The 22,752-nt window shown below is 36.5% G+C and overlaps 1 protein-coding gene across 10 annotated transcripts in view; it reads right to left on the reverse strand.

Annotated features, from left to right (window-relative positions):
* Positions 1-2,882: 2,882 nt before the first annotated feature.
* Positions 2,883-22,752, reverse strand: part of VPS13A (vacuolar protein sorting 13 homolog A) — a 218,647-nt gene continuing 198,777 nt past the window's right edge. For 3 of the 10 annotated variants that reach the window (XM_036262041.1, XM_036262040.1, XM_036262039.1), the window contains 4 exons: positions 12,446-12,531; positions 8,607-8,730; positions 6,182-6,256; positions 2,887-4,098 (listed from right to left, as the gene is read on the reverse strand). In XM_036262041.1, coding sequence (XP_036117934.1) covers positions 4,048-4,098; positions 6,182-6,256; positions 8,607-8,730; positions 12,446-12,531 — 336 coding nt within the window. In that variant the 3' untranslated portion in view covers positions 2,887-4,047. Of the gene's footprint in view, positions 4,099-6,181; positions 6,257-8,606; positions 8,731-12,445; positions 12,532-16,252; positions 16,532-22,752 lie in introns of those variants that run through there. The other 7 variants (XM_036262045.1, XM_036262047.1, XM_036262046.1 and 4 more) reach the window with 7 other exon arrangements.

Below are 22,752 nucleotides of genomic sequence, written 5' to 3' on the forward strand. Positions count from 1 at the left end.
AAATATAAAAAATATAGATAACGAGAACCATAAAAATGTTAACGGATTCATGCTAACTTGATTAGGTTACCACTGGCAGGAAGGTGTCATTTCAAAGGCTCGGCAGGAGGGTGACTGAGCCCCTTGAGAGTGTGTAAAGGAGCCGGAAGTGATGATAGGGTAGCACCGAAAAAAATCAGATCGAATACATGTTGTATTGAATATTGCATAGGGAATGTAGAATAGCTACATTTTCTACTTGAATCCTACAGACCTTCAGCTAAACTGCATTGGCATTTTTCTAGCACCCTCCAGTGAATGAGTATGTTGGCCCCACTCGAATGGCACCTATGTATAAGCTCCCGATTTTTAAGGGTCTTTGCTACCCATGTGATGAATCAGACGGTAAACGAAGCAAATTCAACTTATTTACAGGAGAACATCTTTCCCCAACGCTAGTACAATGCTTAGTGGGAGAGAGGTTAAAACACATAAAGTTAAACTATATCCTGTGGCCTTTTTTGGGTGCTGTTTATGGATCTGTTCTATGCTCTTTCTGGTCCCACTGATACCAGGTTTTAGCGGGCCCTGGTACACACCATGAAAGGAAAACATTTTCCAAACCAAAGCAAGAGCTATCCCATCTTCTCACCCTACAGAAAAAGATGGTGCTGACCATCTGCAGACCCCTGAGCTGGGGATCTCTGCTTCTGTCTGAGGTCAGGATGCACACAATTCGGGATGTTCCAACGGTCACTGGCCGGCCCACGGCTCCTATAGCAATGGCTTTCAAGGTTTTGTTTGTTTTTTAAACTGCAGTTCCTCGTGCACACAGTATATAGAGTATTTAACGGAAGGAGTACTCCAGGAAACGATGTTTAATCTTGCTACATGCACTGCTCTCTTTTTTTCTGTTCTACTTTTTAAATGCACAGGTCTTGAGCCGTCAAAATGATTGCATGGGCCACTCATGGGTTCAGGCTTACAGTCCGAGAGCCACTGTCCTAGAGGATGTTGGCTGATGTTGAGAAAAGGTACAAAGTCAAGGCCCTGGAACCTGACCAGATTTCTCTGAGTCGTGTTGTCTGGGGCACAGAAATACCCGAACCACGTGGCTGCTTCCGCTGTTAGTGTGTTCAGTACACACTTTCCACCCCTGCAGGCACACTGACCCAGGGCTTCTCCCCGTCTTTCTCATACAGGGGCTCTAGCCTGGCCTGAAGGGTCAAGGGATGACTGGATAACTAAGATCCAGGAAATTCATCACTGCCTACGCTCTTCATTTTTTTTTACCAGGCAGAAGTAGAATACAATTTATAAGATATTTCCATAGGTACATTTGTATTCACTGGGATAATGTTACTGCTACTGCTATTGGAAAAAAATAAGAGAATTGTGATAGAAAAAGTTAAGAAAAATGTCTTAGTTATTTGAGACCACAGGATAGTTGGAATGGATTAGGTGTGTTGGAAGAGGCAGGGCTGGGGAAGAACTGTGCACAGCTGGTAATACTTATTTAAGGGCCAGAAAATAACTCAGTTGTACTAAACTGAGGATGGCAAAACCCCCAGTCTTGCCAGTGCTTGGGAAGACAGCAAGGACAGACACACTGCAATAGGGGAGCCCTTGGAGAAATGTACATGTTCTTTGGTTCAGAGTATTTTGTAAAAGGGAGGAGGGAATTACAAGCTTCTTTTTGTACCAGAAATCAAAGTTGCTATTTCTAATAATCATAGCTTTCTGGAGGAGAGTTGGCAGGGAACAGACACTCTGCCTTGGGTCTCACACACAATAATCACGGACTAGCATATATGCTGTGCTAGATTAAGGTCCTGGGCTACAGCTAACAAATAATACAAAGGAAGAACTGACATAATACTCAGGGCCACATTCCATAGCAACTATTGCACAACAAGCTTAAGTGCTCAAACAGAAAGCCATTATGTCTAGTAAAATATAATTCAGGGCAGATTGTTTTCAAATATAATAAGATTAAGGATGCTGTAATGTTCAAGAAAAAAACAATATCAAATACATATTTGTAAAACGCTAAAGACTGATGCATCTGGTGTACTGATAATCTTTCTTTTGATGAGACAGACCTCTACGGCTGGTGAAAAACTACTGCTCTTGACATTGTGGGTCTTTCTGCTTTAGGAACAGAGGAAGTGATGGGAGGTGTTAACAGGTAGATGACTGGCAAGAAAGAATAAGACAAGACCCTTCTAGGTCCCTATTGGTAAGGGAACAGGAAGGGCAGGCATACTGGTTCTGCATGGGTAACAGTTACCAGAAGAATTTCTCTGCTACTCTTTTAGGCTTTTCCCCTTTACTATGGGACACCCAAGGAGTTACGGGCCTGTATTGTTTTCTGAGAATAAAATCATGAAACCAGAGAAGGTAATGAGGTACTTGGCTAATGGTATTGAATGGAACTCCAGCCGGACGAGGACAACCTGCTGAGTTTCCTGACTGCCTCTCCTTTCTTAGGTTTGATTCTGATGTATGCAACATTGGAAGAGCTCAGCAACAGAGCAAGTGTGTGTTACTTTGAACAAAGGTCAGCGAGGGAACACGCAGTATCATGTGATTTAAACTTTGTGATCTTTGGATCCAATTTATGTTCAGCAAAGAAAAAAACATTCTGGGGGAAACTATTGATAATAAAGAGTGTGTTTTTATAGTCAAAGGAAAAGCAGTAGTACTGAGTAGAGGATTTGTTCAGGAAGAAATATAATTACAGTCTGGAAAGCTGTTTATTTTAGCTTTTACAACAAAGCAAGGGTTTGAGGAACCGAAGGAGCATTTCACAACCATTTACTACACAGTCTCCAATTCCAAAAATAGTTTATAATAATTTCATGGCACATACAACATGCATCAAATACTCTGTATTATTTAATAACTACATAAGACACTGCATTATTCTCTTCATGGTTCACAATCATATATTCACCTCCTTTCACTTGAGAAAGTCCATTAATATCTAGGTTTTTTAATAACAACAACAAAAAAAACCACCCTATGACTTTATTTTCACCAATGTGCCGCTGTGATGTTTGTTCTGATAAGCTATGCATTTAAAATAATGATTCTCATTTGACTAACTATAGAGAAAGCAAAGCAGAAATTCTCACTCTATTACCAACAGGACAGGTTACGGGGTACTTGCACTGATTGTGGGAGGGACTCTCTGTTCTGATGCATAACTCCTATTTAAAATGGTGGAGACTTTGTTTATCTCATATTAACAGTGAGTGGAAAGTAGGTATTGTTAAGGCTTCAGGAATTTTCCTGTAAAGTTGGCAATCTATTGAAAACATGACCTGGGTAAACCAAGTAGCTCCCACAGAGATGGCTTGAGAAACTACCTAAGGCTTCAGAGTTCCGAGAAGGGCATTCTCTTTTGGCATATGACACTCATTGCTCAAGCTTTTCTTAAGATGAGGCTTGGAGGGCATTATTCAACCTGTATTATAGTATATATAAAATTTTTCTTATATTCATCCTGTGTATTTGAAGTACAGTTCAAACCTATCCTTTATAAAAATAAGGAACATAATATCAAAATATTTATCTGTAAAAAGAACTTCATGTTTCTAAAGAAATCACCACTAAAGTTCTTTTGATACCGCTGAGGCCGTGTTTGACTTGATCATGATTGGTCACTCCCATCACGTATTCAGGGAGTTTGAAGTAAGCATGACAGGAGTTTAAAGTGTAAACGAGGAATGTTAAACTTAGCTCCATATGAAGGATATACAGACAATATCTCCACCATTGCAGAGAATCACCGGGAACGAATATTTAAGATTTATAAAATAAATGTTTCTCTTATAAAATAATTAGAATTTTAATCTGATGCATGATTCAAGTTAGAAAACCAGATGGAGCCCCAAAGAAGTGTTTTAATCACATAGCTGTTTTACCTGATTCTAACCAATATATATACATACATTTTATGTACTTGAAATTATTTCTGTACTATTCTTTCCAAACAGGTTTTGGAAGGTGCAAGGTAGAAACTGTAACGATCAATCACTGTGTGTCCTCAGGCAGTATTTTCCATCAGAGGTTCGGGGAAGGTTCTCTTGCTTCTTCTAGCTTTGTGAGGATCCACTGTTGTGAGAAAATAAACCAATATTTGCTTACTTCTATGAACTTGCAATGAAACTCAAAATGCAATGAATGGAAATGTAGAAGTTGGCTTTCCAGGTTAGCTAGGTATCCAATCATAGCCAATAACTCAATTCATCCTGCGTAACAGATCATCTATTCACTTAAATGGCTCAGACGGTGCAGGGTCAATGGTACTGAGTTTTATTTAACAGTAAGAATAATGGTTTTCTAAGGTCACTGAACTTGAATGTTCATCTTTAGAATAAGAAAAGTAAAACGAACCATCTTGAGAGAAAGGCTAATTTGGCAGCTGGACTGAATAACTCAGGCAGAGTGAAAGTTATCTACGCGCAATTCCTTCCAACCTATGCAGTTCTGTATCACAAGCTCATGATTCCATAAACAGGATTCTACTGACCGAGTAGGAGTAACTACGGTGGGTAGTAGTAGCAGAGCAATGTTCTTGAGCATTTTAGGTGTTCTCATAACACAGTATTTTCTATTTTGAAAATATTCAAAATCACAAACATAAAACACAAGTGTAAAGCCAACCTTTCTCCAGTAATGGCTGTTATCACTGGGCCTGTGTGACAGATAAGAGCCTTGGAGGTGATCCTGGGGTTAGCCCACTAGGAAACACTTTGGCAGAGGTGTCTGTGCTTCTTTAACATAAGAACCTAGTGGGAGTAGCTCCAGGATAAGGAGAGACAGAACTGAGCTCAGCAGCCTTCTCTGGAGGTTCCTGGCAGAGCAGGAGGATTAAAAACCAATCTTCTGAGATAAAATAACATGGTGACAGAGGTTGCATAAAAAACACATTCCAGAGAAACTGAGACAGGTGGCACTGTCCCTTGGCAGCATGAAAGAAGATGGCCCGAGAGTCACGCTCTTGTCTTGCTCTAGTCTGTCTCCATTTCAGGCAACAAGCATAGCAAGTCTCATGTCATTGTCTCCCTCTTTCTTTATAACTTGCCTTTCTCTCACTTCTCTGCTGTCGGTATGCCAGTGTTGCCTTATATCACAACATCTGGACAGAACACTGCACGGCACATGCTAAATGGCCCCAGGTTCCTGGTTTGGAGTCCAGATGTGACGAGTGAAGTGGTGAGTAGTCACACCCAGCCAGGACGACACAGGACTAGGGCAGGAGGCCCAGGGATTCAGGAAGGGAGCCTTGAGTTCTTATTATAAGTTTCATAACATAGTGAGTGCAATTCGGTATCAGAAATAGCGTCTGAGTTGTGATTAATGAGGTAGATGCTCAGTTGGTAGTCTTCCTTTCCTTGACAGTACACATCCTTGTACCCCTAAAGTATGCATAGTGCTGTTTAGCTTGCATCATTCATATTTTAAGACAAGTGAGGTTAAATGACTTCCCCAAGGTCCTCCAGTCAAGAATGAACAGAACCTATATTCAAACCCAGATTTTCTGATGGTGGGCTTGGCTCATTCTGTTATGTGCCAGCTTAAAGTAATTTAAAAACCCATCACAGCTATACAGTAGGGAAATCTACAGTGTGGGGCTATTCTTTCCCTGCCAGAGCTGGTAGGTTAGCACTGGAATGAAATAATTCCTTTTGTTTGACTTCTTTACAAAGTATTACAGTTAGGATTTAAAATAAGATGGAGCCATTTGATACAAAAAACAAGCAGGTGTATTGAATTCAGCTAATGAAAAGTAGTTTTTGGGATATATTATCTAGTTACATATATTAAAACTGTCGAAACACAATAACATAATTTAAAACAAACAAAACTTGTCTGCCTCAAAAAATAGTCCAACTTTCATGACTGTGAAAAGTGAAGTTGCTATCTGCTTATGTAAAAGATTCATTATAGCCCGGCCGGTGTGGCTCAGCGGTTGAGAGTCAACCCATGCACCAAGAGGTTGCCTGTTCGATTCCTGGGCAGGGCACATGCCCAGGTTGTGGGCCTGATCCCCAGGGGGGGCATGCAGGAGGCAGCCAATCGATGTTCTCTCTCATCGATGTTTCTACCTCTCTCTCCCTCTCCTTTCCTCTCTCCCTAAAATCAATAAAAGAAAAAAATTTATTAAAAAAAAAAAAAAAGACATTATATTTACCCTCGCATCCTCTGGGGTCTTGAAGTTAATTATTTTTCCAAACTCTTTGGCATGGAATACAGACTTCACTCGTTCCTATAAACAAAATAAGTGACTTCATTAAAATGAAAATCTAGTTGTACAAATATGATAAAGAAATAGCAGGCAGTTTTAGAAAGTGGTGCTTAAAGTGTCCATTTTATACAAATTATTTACCTTAAAAATGGCCAAGAATGGGAAATCAAGAAGAATTCAAACACAAATGGAAAAAAAATTAAAAAGACTAAACACTAATACATCTATTATCACTAAACATAAGTTTAAAAGCTTTAGGTGAGATGTTACAGCTAAAGCCATAAAGGGTTTAGACAGAGGATGGGAAGGAGGCAAGTTTGGGAGAAGTGCCACTGTTTTTCCCCCCAAAACACTTCTCGGGTAGTTCTTGATATCTGGCCATAGAATGACGATTTCAGCTCAAAAATGATATATACATATGTGTATACATACATATGGTTATGGGGGTGTGCATGTTTGTATGTAAATATGTAACTTCTGACATTTCAAACCAGTCACTGAATAAGAATGTAGCTTCAGGATAAAAGAATTCAGGGTGGGTCCCAGATCCTACACGACTGTCTTCCACTTTTTACACTCCTTCAGGGTTCTGTTCAGGTTTATGGGAAGAGCTCATGAATGTGGATATTATCATTAGAGGGACCAGCAGGAAGAATGGAATTCTTGAGGAGGAGGGTTTACTGCTAATAACTACGGGCGTGGAAGCAGCAGTGTGGAGGTTTTTACTAGTCTAACAATTCCAACACGTCATTCCAATATCCATGCAAATATAGACTCCAGAAGAAATCAGATTCTTTTTAACTTTTTAAAAGGATGACTGATAATATAACATCTCAAGAATAGAAGAGAAAGAAATCAAGAAGATAAGTTTATCCCGAGAGAGAGAGAAAAAAATCGTTTAAAAGCCAGGAAAGCAGTAGAGGACAGTCACTATCTGCTATTTCATAGGTTGGGCACAGACCTTTCAGTTTTGCAGTGAATCAGAGAAATTCTCAGTGGGGAAAGCTGGTCTAACATCCCCAGGAACTAATATCCAGCCCACTGCCCCATGTCTGTGGACTAAGTGGTGAGACTGGAGAAATGGTCTTCACGGGTTAAACACAGGCCTAGGGCAGTTCTGTTCCTGAGGCTAGAGCAGACATTGCTGTTTCTGCCTGTCTGCGTCCAATGTTCTCACTCCAGTGACAACTTTCTGAATCTCCGTTGGGTAACTGTTTCTCACCTTCTCTCACCCCAATACTTCAGATAGAACAGACCCTTCCTTCTTGGTGGCACGGTGATCCCAGGACCCCTCCCTGACCAAAGACACTGATTCAGGAATAAGCAAGTGACCAAAGGTGGCCCACTGGGAAGCCTTCATTCTGCTGAGCTACTAGGAGATAAGCCTGGAACCTCTGCGGGCCATCCTGTCACCGAAGGACAGCGTGCTGGAGCAAGGAGCCAACACTGAAGGCAGCAGAATCCAGAGATGGGGGAGGCAAAGAAGGGGAGAGTGGAGGAGGAAAGGAAGGGAGCGAGAATAATTGCTAATGACATCATTTGAGCACATCTAAGTTACAAGATGTAGACTCAGACTTTTCAGTTACATGAGTCCTTTAAACCCCTCAAAATCGAAACAAAACAGAAATAATAAAGAAAAACCTTACTTGGGTTGAGTCACAATATTTCCTAATACAACTGTGCCAAAGTGGCCCTACACATAGGTATCTGGTTAAATACATTATTTTTTATTATATATACCTACTATATTACTACACCTACATACAACTACATCCTATAATACCTAGTGCAATCATTACAACATAGAATAGATACTGAGATTCTACTGATTAACCAAATAACTAGAAATTCACTATATTTTATATCAATATCCCAGCACCAGGCACTGTGCTAGTTGCTAGGAATTGAAACAGAGAGAGAAATGGTCTCTGCCTTCAAGAGTATAACTGAATTGAGAAGATAAGAATATCTATAAAGAGAGAAGGAACTATTAACTCTCAGCTGTTGTTTTTAAGTATCCTTTTGTGAGATTTTCGAGGAAAACCATTCTGTAGGGCACTGCAAGGGATTTTGAGGTATACAAGTGATTTTCTAATTTTAGCGCCTTGGACAGCAGTGAGAAGGTAAGGTGTGATGACTGATTATAAAATCAGGACCTGGGAATGTTGCTGTCAATGTAATAATACATAAAGCAGCATAGTTTTTCTTGGCCTACTCTTTTCTTCAAACCAGCGAAGACAGGCATAAAGGAAAACCATAGGAAGACAAAGTAACATCTATAAAAGAGAAGAAACTCACAGAAGTAAAGAGGACTATTACAATGCATTATTTTCAGTTCCAAGTTTTTTTAAAAAAAATCTATTCAACGTACCTTTGCTTCAATGCGCAATCTTCTCCCATGAACAATGAATGGCTCTTTGGTAAACTCATCAAAACTGTACTGCCACTCACATGTAAGCTGTCCAAATGTCCCTTTCGTTACAAACAATACACCACTGGAAAAAAAAATCCACTTTAAAAATCAAGGCACTTATAGCCAATAATATAATATCAGGATACACATTCTTTGCAAGTGCACACAGAACATTCAGAGACTATATTATATTCTGGGTCATAAAAACAATGAATTTAAAAGAACTGAAATCTTATGAAGTCTTTTCTCAGATCATAAAGAAAATAAAGTGGAAACCAATAAGAGAAAAATAAGAATATTTCTAAATGCTTAAAAATTAGCATACTTCTAAATAATCCATGGGTCAAAGAATCTGAAAACTAGAAAATATATATTTTAAATGTTTTTAATGATTTTTTAGGGAGAGATAGAAATATGGATGTGAGAGAGAACCATTGGTCAGCTGCTTCCTGCACGCCCCCTACTGGGGATCAAGCCCACAACCTGGGCATGTGCCCTGACCAGGAATTGAACGGGGACCTCTCAGTCCATTGGATGACCCTCAACCCACTGAGCTACACCAGACGGGCTAGAAAATATTTTAACTGAATGAGAATGAAAATAGATCATAATCAAATTTGTGGGCTGCAGCTTAAGCAACTTTATAGCACAACATACTTACATTAGGAAAAATAAAGTAGATATAAAGTCGTTAAATATATAAGGTATTTTATAAAATATAGAAAAAATTTGCAGAAACAATTATCAATCAATAGTTTGGGAAACTTTCATGTTATTAGTACTTTAGAATAAATACTTTTATTACTAAGGCTCCATGTAATATGTTTACCAACCTACAACAGAAAGAGGCTTTTAAAATTAATTCATTTTCCCCCATTTTAAGGGGGAAAAAAATAAAGCAATGAGAAGGCATTCTATCTATATTAATTCTATTTAATCCTCCCTTCAAAGGCCTTTCTTCCCCAATTCTTTCCTCTGGTTGAGACATCAATTGTAGGCACAACCAGATGTTTCTTTAAGTAACATATACATTAAGGGATTGAGGTAAAGAGAAAGAAGCCCCCTGGCTAGAATGGAAGAGAAAACTAATCGGGATTTATATGTCTCTGATAAGCTCCTTCATCAATCCTGGATCAAAGGGGCTGTGGAACAAACCTACTGGTCGTCAAGTGCATCTTCAAGCATGTGAATAATCAAAGTTAGGCTAATCTTGTAGCAGATACCTAGCACTCCCTCTCCTGATTCAAAGACCTTTCTATCTTCAAATCTGAAACTTGGAGAGAAAGGAAATCCTAAGAATAGATATTACTTCTTAATCAGGTACAACTCACTCACTTCCTTTACTTAGGGTTTACGTGACCCCATTTAAAGAGTTCTACTGTGTGGAAAGAAGGTGACTTTAAATGCTGCAAGATTTGTAAATTAATAAATTTTGCAACTGACTCTTGTTTAACTCCAATGACTCACCCTTCCTTTAGTCAATGAGGGAGAGGGCTAATAAAAACATGATTGAAAATAGCTCTGAACAAAATAACTGCTGAAGCATTGTCTGTAACTACAAAGGTTTAGAAACAATTCAGATGCAAATTACAGTACATATACAAGGCAGTCATTTACAAATTAGGAGATCTCCAATTGCTGACAAAGAATAATCTTCAAGCAAAAAGTTAAAACACAAAGTACAGAATTGTATGAATGATAGATTTTCATTTACATTAAACTATGTGTGTATGTATGCTTGCATATATATAGAATATTTCAGGAAGGATTCAAAGGAAACAAATAAAAGTAGTTGTTTCTGGGAAGGGGAAAAGAGGAGTGGGATCTGGGCTGGAATGAAGACTGACTTTGACATGCATATCTTTTCACAATGAGTTTTCTAATTTGTGTTACTTTTTGTATATGAAAATTAAGGTAGTGCTGTAAATTTTAGACTCAGAATGTTAAAATTAAAAACATTAAAAATGACTAAATTAAATAGCCAACTTGAACTAACAAGATTCTATAACTTCACCTTTTCGAGAGTGAACAAAATCACATAGGTTAACTGAACACTCCTTTCTCTGTAGCCACAAGCTCTCGCCCTCAGCCACATTTTCCGTCTGCCACCCAGAAGTCTCCATGTTCATACTGCATTTGCTCATTCTTTTCCTCAGTAGAACAAGAGTAACTCCTGCAGAAACCTGCCCTCTGCGGCGATGCCACTGTATTTTTGCATGTGCCCTTCAACTGTCTGCAGGTCTATTTGAGAATCTGTCTATAGCTGGGAGCATCACATAAAAACTGATCTGTCCCTAATGTTATATCTGAGGCAGGATAGTAAGAAGCCAGGAAAATTCCTTGGCAAATGGAATGGGGAAACTGGGACAGACGGCTGATTCAAAACTGGGCCTCATGCTGCACCCTGACTCACTGCCCCCTTCTCCCTTGCATGGCCACTCCCTTAAGTATTAATTAAGCCCTCAGGACAATGAGGTTCTAATCAGCATCAAATCATCTTAGGAACAGAGCCTTAGGTATACTGACTACAGAAACAAGAGTTTTGGTCAAACTAGAGATAACATCTAGGCCTCAGTTGTGTTTCAGCTCTAGGCCTAGAAAAGAAGTAAAGCCAGATGAAGTGACCTCATGGCTGGCATCAGGACCAGATGCATGACCAATGACCACCAACCCTAGTACTGACCAAATCAGTAGAGACCACAGCCCTGATTCTACTCGCTCATTTTGATGAATCCACATATTAAAGAAAACACCTGGAGCCCTGGCTGGTTTTGCTCAGTGGTTAGAGCATCAGCCCATGGACCAAAGAGTCATGGGTTCAATTCCAGTCAAGGGTATGCACTTTGGTCAGTCCCTGGCCCTTGTCAGGGTTATGGGGGAGGCAACCAATCGATGTGTCTCTCACATGGAAGTTTCTCTCTCCCTCCCACTCTATCTGAAGATAAATGGAAAAATATCCTCAGGTGAGGATTAAATAAATAAATAAAAATGAAGAACACACCTGGAAATCTGATGACTATTCTACTGAAATGCTCCCCTGAGATCTCCCCTAAAATGCCTACCTTTAGAAAACAGATAAAAACCCTTAAGACAAAGAACCCAGTGTGTGCCCTCTCTCTAGAGCACCCTCGCACCTTCCTTCTTCAGGCGTGTATTTTTGCTTCCTTTTCCTAAGCTTCAAGGGCCCTTCTTTTGCCTCTGTAACTTGTTTCTTCAGTCTACACAGCTTAGCTGGCTCACGTCTTCCGCCTCTGTGACTTTCTCTCGAAAAAGCCAAGGCAGCTCTCTGAGCAGCCTGCTCACATCTTTTCTTCAAGTGTACTTTCACTTTGCATGCTAAACTTCCTCTTGTGCTAGAGTTCTCGGCTCTGGATTCTTTGCTAAACTCAAGAACCAAGAGCAGACTTCACCACTAACACAGCTACTTCAATGAGTGAGTCAATATGTATTCTAATGAAAAGATACAACTAGCAGACCATGACTTCCACAGTAACCTGAAATTGTGTACTTTTCCAAAGAGGAAGAAAAAACAGTATTGGCTTACCCTTAAGAGAATCGTCTTATGGGAATTTCTGTATCAGTGTAAATTGGTTGAAATAAATTCTAAGTCATTTCATTTATAATTATGTCTGTGAATGGCTATGTATTTATCTGTACTCAAGCACAAAGCTAAACATGAATTTATGTAAGGTTTTGGGTATGAGGCTTATAGAGCAGGAGGACCAGAGATAGAAGGAGTCAGTGTGAGTATCTGTCAGTTAACCCCTTATCAAATTACATTAAAGAAAGAAATTTACCTTTTGGTTATCATTAACATATCTGTTTTATTGATCATGACATGGGTAAAATATTTGTATTTGGCAAATCTTCCATTTTCCATGACCTAAAAATGGTGAGAGAGAAAGTCAGAAATTATTCCAATTGTAATATAAGTAATCCATTATGATCTTCTAAAGCCATTTCTCAATGGGGTCATCATTAACATATTTATATAGTAAATATATCAACAGAAAACTCAATATTCGCAAAATAATGGCTGCTTCCATTTTAAAAGCACCTATTTGCACTGCTTAATTCAAGATTACTTAATTGCAGCTATAACAATCTTTAATATTGAATTTTTAGAAGCTATTGTTAGCACCTTACAAAGTTTACACTGAGACAGTAAGTTTATAAACTATCACATTCATTTTAGCTTCAGAAATATATTAGTATTTGATCATATCTGTACCAAAATACATGTAAACACATGTTTAAACATATGTATCACATAAATTACTATTAGCTCCCATCTTGTCTCTTCTCTGGAATTTCCCTATTTGTCTTACAAATATGCTTTTCTTTGTCAATCTCACAATTAGTTAAGAAATAAGGAGCAGAGTGTTTCTGGACAAACAGGGAACCCCAGGATTTGATTAACCTACATAGTGGTCTTTAAGTTTATTTTCAAGTCTGATGAAACACTTTCTATCCTTGATATTGTGAACAATCCTCTGTCCCAGAATATATAAAGATAACTATATAAACAAAAGAAACTTGATCGTTTTAAATTCTGTTCTAAATAATACTATTTTCTCTGAGGATGAAGTTACTTTAGCTATCTAAAATATTCAGTAGGTTACACAACTATTTTTTAAAGACAAACAATATAATTGTGACTAAGATCCCTCAAGAAAAGGTATGTTAAGAAGTTAGCCAAAATGTTAGGTCTCTTGAAGAAATCCCAAAAGAGGATATAAGATTTTAGAAAATTATGTTCTATGAGGTGTGTGTGTGTGTGTGTGTGTGTGTGTGTGTGTGTGTGTATAAAACCTAAAATTATTTAGCCTAAAAGAAAGGTAACAAATGATTTCTTAATAATCTCGGTAGAGAAATCTGATAGACTACTCTCCATTTCTATTGGAGACAGAAGTTAAAACAACAAAACCCAACTAGAACAGCAGGGTGAGGCATATAAATTAATTGCATGGAAGAATTTTCTAACTTCAAAGATTATAATATTAAGAAAAGAGTATCTTTACTATTTCATGGAGTAGGTAGGACAAGTAAACATAAATTTCTTGAATTACAAATGAAAATGGGACATAGCCACAGATTCAGAAGAAATAAAAATTAGATCACAAATTATGTAAATAAATTGGAAAAACTAGGCAAAATGGGTCATGTTCTAAGAAAATATAAATTATTAAGAAAAAGAAGCATCAAATATTGGGAGAAAAAGGGTAGAAGATATTTGCAGGTAAGGTATATCTGAATAACTCAAGTTCACAAAACCCAGTAACTTTATTTTATAAACACAATAATCAACTTGAAAAATGGAAGAAAAAAATCCTGTTTTACAAGGTTAATAGAACAAAATTTACACATAAATTTAACAAATAACATGCAGAATTTATGTGATAAAAGCCATAACACTATATTGAGGGTAATAAAAGAAAATCTGAAAATGGAAATGCATGTCTTATTCTTGGATATAAAAATTAATAATAATAAAGATGTTATCCCATTTTTACACACACACACATGGGTGCATCCGCACTGATAATCAATCCCAAGATGGTGTTTGTTAGTCTGTTTTGGGGAGGGAGAAAAGTGATTTGACAAAATTATACTAAAATTTATATAGAAAAAAAAGTGATAATATCCAGTAAATTATGAAAGGAGAATAAGAACTACTCTATCAGATATTAATACAATGTGTAAGTTGCAGTATCGAAACAGTCCGGTGTTGGTAGAAGTTATATATAAGCATATCATAGAAAGAATACAGATTCCAGAAATTGACCAAAATGCATATAGGACTTTATTAAGTTCTGTATATACAAATATAGGAATTTATGAAATCAATATAGCATTTTAAGTTCTTGGGCAAAAGCGTGTATTATCAAATAAATGGTGTTTTAGGCAACTAGCTGGCTAAAGTGGATCCCTACTTCTCTTGCTACACCAAATTCCACATGGATTACTTATTCAAGCATATAAATCAATACTATAGAGGTACTAAAAAATAACATTTTAATAATTTAAAAAAGTTGAAAGGCTTAAATATAAAATATAAAGTCCATAAAATTTAATGTAAAAAAACTCCTAAGTACATGAAAATTAAATAGTATTAAATGGCAAAACAATAAGTAAATAAACAGAAATAAAATAACACAAAAACCAAAGAATGTTTGGGAAACATTTTTCAATACAGTTATAGAGCTAATTTCATAACACAGAGAATTCTAGGAATATGAATAAACCAATATAAAAAAATGAATACACTAAAAGAAAAATGTGTAAAGTTTATAAACAGGTAGTTCAGCAAATCAACAACAAAATCTGACCAATCGACTATGAGAAAAATCTTCAAATTAATTCAAAATTAAGAAAATGCAAATTAATTATCTACAATTCCACTGTCAGAATTTATCTTATGTAAAAGTATCCCAAGATATACATATAGAAATCTTCATGGTAATATTGTGTTAAAAGCAAAAAACTGTAAATGTTAATTAATAGGGGACTACTTAAGTAAGTTACAGTATAGCTATATAATGGGGCATTATGTGGTCAGGAAAAAGAAAAAGCTAGACATGTGTACAAAGAAAAATATGAAGACATGTTAAGTGAAGTTACTGAGAATGAGTATGGGAGAAAGTAGAAACATACATGTGTACTTATTTATATACGCACTGAAAACTTCTGGAGGGTTGCTAGTAACAACTGATCTGCTGACTGCACTTATCTCTGGGCTTCAGAGGAACAGCAGTGGGGGCGGAAGTGCAGCTTTATTTTTAACTTTATATCCTTTTGCATCAGTTTTGTGGTATTTGAAAATAAATTAGCCTAAAAGTATTGACTTTTATTTTATATGACCAAGTTTTAAGATCAAGAATACAAATGTTGATCTCACGAATAACAACTGCTACTAGGAGTCAAGAGTCTATATACCCCATTAACAGATCAGAACTTTTAAATAAATTAATTGCAGTTGAGCCTGCCTCTCATCACTTTCCACTTTTCAGACCCAACTTAAATCAAATCTAATCTGTGCATATGTGTAATTAAACCAATTCCAATAGTCACAATATCATCTAGTAAAAATAAAAACCAAAAAATCCAAAAAACTAATTCATGCAATGTTTTTTTGGAGTTGATCAAAAACCTTAGTTACAACATGTGAAAGATGAATAGACATAATTCAGTCTACTCTGAAACGTAAGATAAACTGTATTTTTTGTTATTAAAATGAATATATTTGAATACATGTCAAAGATAACTCCTACACAGCAAAATTTTGCTGGTCAGTCTCCATTACAAACATGTGAATATGGTATAAGAACAAGCACTATAAGCAGAAAGCTAAAACTCTGGAAATAAATCTGATAGAAGCATGGGAGAGAATGTGATACATCAGCCATCAGCTTCCATTATGCTGCAGAGAGTCCACAAATATCATGCTTTGGTAACAATTTCCAGCCTAATTATTTGACTTTGTAAATACCTTGCATATAAAGCCTTATACTTTTCAGAATGTCATTATATATTATTTTATGGGGAAAAACAACAAAATTTTAGACCCGAAGGAATGTTATTGTACATCCAAACCACTCTCTTACTTTTATACATGAAGAAATCAAGGATCAGGTAAATGTGTTATCCATCTAATCTTCATAACAGTCTTGTGTAGTTCAGTTAAATTACAGTTAAGTGACTTGACTGGGGTCATACTGTCAGTTGCAAATGTGGGCTCAGAAAAGTGGTTTCTTTACTTCTAATTCCAGTGCTTTGCACTATACCATGATGTCTCCTCTTATGGTGCCAGTCATGTTTCCCATATCTTCCATTCCTGGATGCTGGATGTTGCTGAGGCAGACTGCTAAAGCAGCATAGGCTGACTGTTTTTGTTTGAGATTAACAAAATCCAAAGATAGTGTTAATATGCTACCTTTCTCCAATCCAAACAGATGTTACGCATGAGTGTTTCTACTAACGTAATTTGTGATACCCTTTAAAATAAATGAACTAGCAAAGACAGGACTATGACTTACTACGTAGAGCCTTTGCATAAAGACCAAGCTCTGGCTTAACTATCAAATGATTTGGCTGAAGCATCCGTACTAGCCTGTACTTTAGATATGTTAGCCTCATTTCACATGCTATGTTAAAGAAAAAACAATTTTTCCTTATTCATAAAAAGTATATATGAGTTACTTATCATTGTTTAAGAACTTTCTTAAAAAAATAAACAAAGAAACACAAAGGTAACTGCATTCATTACATACAACTATCAGTATCTGTAGAAAATTAAAATATATGGTAATTAGAGAATCATTTTTGTATTAGAAAAGATGAGTATGTAAAACCTTAGTTTATTAGATATAAGTAAATCCAAACCAAAGTGATCCCAAACTTAGAAACACACAGCAAGCAGGAACTTAAAGAAAGTGGTGTCAAGGTTACCCTCTGCTAATACCCGCATTTCCTATCAGATACGTTCCACTACTTCAGAAACAATGAACACAAGCTAGAAAGTACTATGTAGAAACACTGCTAACTCTCAAATCATACAAATGCTATGAAGTAGCAGAGTTCTATAACAAACATATTTCTAAAAAAAAAACCCCACAAAGTAAAATATAAATGAATAGATATTAGGAACAAATCACTAATCTGGGAGGCTTGATATCCCCCCCAAAAAATATCCAGTTGTCCCCCGGTATCCACAGGGGACTGGTTCCAAGACCTCCCCTTACCCCCAAGTACCAAAATCTGGCAATGCTCAAGTCCCTTAGTTGACCCTCCATATATGTGGGTTTCACAACCTTGGGTTCAATTCAACATGTGGTTGGTGGAATCAGCAGATATGAAGGGCTCACTTTAAAGTGCTAATATGAGTGGAAAATATATTTAAGAAAACTGGATAAAGGAGAACATAGTTTGGCTAATAACAAAATTTGATTAATAACTAATTTTTTAAAAGATCATGGGAGATAAAAAAATGAAATTCGCCCTGGCCGGTTTGGCTCAGCGGTTAGAGCGTCGGCCTGTGGTCCTGAGAGACCCGGGTTCGGTTCCCGCTAAGGGCGCGTACCTCGGTTGCAGTTTGTCCCCGGCCCTGGTCGGTTGTGCGGGTGGCAGCCACTCGATGTGTTCCTTTCACATCGATGTTTCTCTCTCTCTCTGTTCCTCTCTCTCCCTCCCACTCTACCTGAACAAAAAAATGGAAAAATGTCCTCGGGTGAGGATAAAAAAAAAAAAAAAAAAAAAAAAAAAAAAAAAATGAAATTCACCTAGATGAAAGATAAAGAATGCTATAAAACAGGAAAATCTACTGGACAATAAATAAATGGTTTTATAGACTGGTTCATTTGAATATTCAGGAGATGATGGAAAAATAGAAAAAGTTTAGAAATAGATCATACGAAAAAATTAAACTTACTTTTTAAAAACAACAAAATTCAGGCAGGCAATTGTAAATCAAAATAGTAAATGCGCCCTGGCAGGTTTTGTTCAGTGGTTAGAGCATTGACCCGTGAACCAGAGAGTCATGAGTTTGATTCCCAACAAGGGCACGTACCTCAGTTGCAGGTTTGGTCCCTGGCCCTGGTTGGGGTCATGCAAGAGGCAACCAAAAATGTGTCTGTCTCACATTGATGTTTCCCTCTCTCCCCTTTCCACTGATAAATCGAAAAATATCCTTAGGTGAGGATTAAAAAAAAAAGTAAATGCTACGATTTCTTAATTATTTAAGAAGTGAACAACTTGTTCAAAACAATCTTATCTTTAAAGGAAAATGTAACCAATATGTATAACTTCCTTAGAGTGATGTGATTAAAGGTTATGGATAAAAAATGGTTTACTAATTCACTTCAAATACGAAAGACTTGGAGGGTCACAGCCAGGAAAAGCAGGCATTCAACCAAGCTTCATGATCAACAATAGAAGAAACTCATTACCTCAAAGCTCAAGGACTTCATATATAAAATAGAATAAATGTAAACAAGAGTGAAAAAGTGGTATTTAGCTTATTCTAAATAAAGCATGTTGGTTAAAAACAGCTTCAAAAATCCCAAATCTCATTGACTGTCATTAAACCTGAAGAAGAATTAGCCCTTAATGAATCCCCCATATCTTTGTCTCTTCTCATGCTAATGAGCTATTTTATTTGCTGACCAAACTGTAAATTATGCTGACAACTTAGACAGGGCTGGGCTTAACTTTGTGACATAAAATCAAACAAAACAAACTATTCTTTAAGAAATGTGAACTGTCATCAACTGGTTCAACTAAAACAGTCTGGAGAAAGGGCAGAATTATATTCATGACATAATTATGTGCACTGACAACAACAAACCATTAATTAACCTACCTAATATGTTCTAGAGAAAGGGCCAGAGAGGTGGGTTGGAAATAATGTTAAGTGAATAGTTTTATAAGTCTCTCTAATGAACCTCTATGAACAACAGTTATGACCAATGATACTATATATACTTGAAAATAACATTTCTTATAAAATACTATATAATTCAGAGACATCCAAATAACTGAGGCTTTATTGTTTCTATTGCTCACTAATTAGTGTATGAAACTGTCCTGGCATTTTAACTAAAGTATTTTATTAATCTTGAAAGGAAAAAGAAGGATAAGATTTAATGATGCTTCAGTCTTGGTGAAGAGGACAAAATGAGGAATATAGAATTATACAGTAATGACCGAGAATTAGTATCAACTGGTATTTATCTGGAATAACAAAAATATAACGAGTTCTTATTAGACATTGTATTAATAATTATATATATTATTTCACTTATTTTAATCTCAGCAACACTACCAAGGTACTCTTATCTTGGTGTTATGTATCTGAACATCAAGGAGCTGTTAAGTACCACAATTATCTCTACTTTACAGCCTGGAAACTGAGGTCAGATAAGCATAATAAAAGATTATAAAGCTCATAAAAGGAAAGGTTGGAATTAAACTCAAGTTTACTTGGTTCCAGAATCCAGGCCCTGACCACAGGGTATTGCTGCACCTCAGATATTTTGTCAAGATGAGCACAGAAGAACTGTGTATATGCCAATAAATGCAGTGGGATTCCATTTTTACAACTCATTGGAACATGGCTTCAGATATCACACAAGCTGTATCATGTCTCTTACAGTGCTTCAATTTGCAATATATAGTCGTCCCTTGCCACTTTGCGTTTTGACTTTCGTGGCTTCACTCTATTGCACTTTTTTCAAATATATTCATTAAAAAGTTGATCGAGACAGTGAAAATGATACAGCGCGCGCTCGGTTGTTTGAGGCAATTATACACCCCTGTATTACAATTACAATTAAATTTACTGTACTTATGGACTGTAGGCCTATGTATTCGAGCACCTCAGGAATCCTTCAACACCAGGTGCAACCGCTCGAGTCTGGAACAGATTAACCGTGATAAACGAGGGACGACTGTAATATAATTTCATATAATACATAGGGATCTCTCTCTGGAAGACTGGGCATATCTTATGTGTCTTTTGATTCCTACAGTTTCTCAGAGCCTCACATGGAGCAACTAATCAACAACTGGGAATGAGATTGTGAAGATTCAATACAGGGTTAGACTCTAACATGGCATGTGTTTTACTCCCAGAATAATAAAGCTCATTATGATTATAATCTCATGAAATGAGCAGGAATCTTGAGTATTCTTTGCAGGGCTGTAACCTTAAGATCTAGAAGACTGTCTAATACCTAACTAATAGAAGTTTAATAAATACGTGTATAAAAAATAAATACATGGCATTGAAATTTTTCTTTGTATTCATATAAACTGTTACCAAATCATCCAGCAAAAATTCAATTATACACATATAATCATACAATTAATTACTCCTTTGGCAATTTTAAAATTCAAGTTAGCCTGGCAATTTATTCTGGAAAGATTAACTTTACATGAAATATCGAGTCACCTATACTTGTATTTCAACACTGTAGCTTCATGAGATCTAACTAAAACCACCACCTAGACCCAAAGTACCACAGAATATCTAGCTGTACGTTTCTCTACACTGCTTCTTAAAGGGGTCCTTAGGGTTAACTGTCACTAAAAAATGGACATTAGAGTTCATTAGAGTCATCAATAGTAACCAGGATATCAATTTCATTTGAATTTAGAACTAAAGACTCTTAACTGAGAGAGTGTACATGGTGCTTCCTTTCATAGATAACACTAAATTTTGTTTTAGATGAATGAAAGAGGTCTGCAGTCTAATTTTGTATGAAAATGAATTATTTCAGTTGGCAAAAGAATCTTTTTCATAGGACATTTGGCCAATAAAATAATATACTTTTCATACTTACGCTAAAGTCTTTTAACAACACTATGGCAGTGTTGTTTTTTTTTTAAAAAAAAAACAAACAAACCTGAATGAGCTTACTAACCTCCCCCTATGCTGAGCATCTTCGTGCTGTGCCAAGTCGCCCGGGAAAGTTACAAGGCGGAGTTCTCACACAGCAGCAGAGAAGTCATGGGTGGAGTCCAGGTTACAACTGAGCACCTGTAGCTTAATAAAGGCTCAAGATCTTCAAAACTAATACCTACTGCAGTTTTAGCTCTGTTTGCACATCCTCGGTATGAAGGAGGGAAGAAGACTCAAGTTGAATCTACTTGAGCTTAATATTTCAGAATTTCTTTTAATGTTAAATGTACTAAAAATTTTATTTTAATAGTATTTATCCTTTAGTTAAGAAATGTAATGGTAACAAACTTTTGAAAAAGAATTAGGAATCAAGTTAGTCTCATTCAAGTTACTGGATTAAAAAAAAAATTAAAAAATTCATTGTGAACTTGAGACAAAGAGAAAACTGGAACCTCCCGTAGGTGGAACTCCTGCCTCTAGAAAAAGACCTAATTTTAAAGTCTTACTCAAAAAGTATTTTAATGTAATACAGGAAGGTTCTAAGTGGGGTGAATCACTTTACTGCTCCAAAATACAGTTTGTGGGACTTACTATTAAATATTCAAAAGTATGGGCCTTCACAAATGATGTGCCAAAGACTCTCCAAGAGATATCTGCTCAGTGAATAAATGAGGCATAAAAATTGTATCCAAGTTGGATAGGTAACCTCCATTTCCATGTGATCTGCTTTATCGGAGATGCTAAGAACTTTAATGTGCCTAGAAAACAGAATTTGGCTCTCTTCAGCTTTCTCATCCTGTTCAGAAGTATGCTTCTGGAGAGGAAGAGCTCCAAAATGAAGAGTGAAATCCAATAAGCCTTTGTCTCCTAGTTCTTGTGCACTTACTCAAAATTTCAGATGAAGCCAGGAAGATTACTCTGGTGGTCTGACTGACTACGGTAAGCCCTTTCTTCCAGATCAGTAGTAATTCTCCTCCAGAAGTAAAGGGAAAGACCACGGCGGCGGAAGGCAGTTACGTCCCATTGCTATCAAGGCAGTGTTTGAAGCTAACTGTAAACATCTGTCATTTCTGAAAGAAAAGAAATACACAACAAACAAAAACAGCCTCCCTTCTATAAAAACTTACATCAAGGCAACTATGATATCTTTGTAAGAGATGTGAAGAGACTCAAAGACAACACAGATAACATTTTAAAATATCTGAAATGGTTAAGAATATGCTACCCCCACAGGACAACCCAGCTGTCAATACTCATACACAACGAGGAAGAATACAAGGGTTGGGTTGTGTGGGTACACACACACACACACACTCACACACACACACTTAAGGGGTAAATTTTTTTTTTAAATGTAGAGTCAAATGGTAGAAATAGGTTCAAACCAAAAGAAAAAAGCTTCTAAAACAGCCATAAAAATAAAGAAAAGGTTTTAGTGGCTATTTATGTATTCCAGAAATAAAAACCAGGCTTTTCAGATTAGAGATAATTTTATAAATGGGTCACTTTAAATATCTTTACAAGTTAATAACTGTTTATAAAATGTTATGATAAAAATATATAATAGACACTTATATATTTGGATCAAATTACATGAATAAACAATTTAAAAATAAAATAAGCCATCAATGGTGGGGAGACAGGAAAACTTTTTTCTTTTCTGAGCATGTATTTTTTTTAACAATGTAGAAATAATAATCTACTTTA

This window comes from Molossus molossus, unplaced genomic scaffold, assembly GCF_014108415.1.
Source record: "Molossus molossus isolate mMolMol1 unplaced genomic scaffold, mMolMol1.p scaffold_m16_p_14, whole genome shotgun sequence".
NCBI classification, from domain to species: Eukaryota; Metazoa; Chordata; class Mammalia; order Chiroptera; family Molossidae; genus Molossus; species Molossus molossus.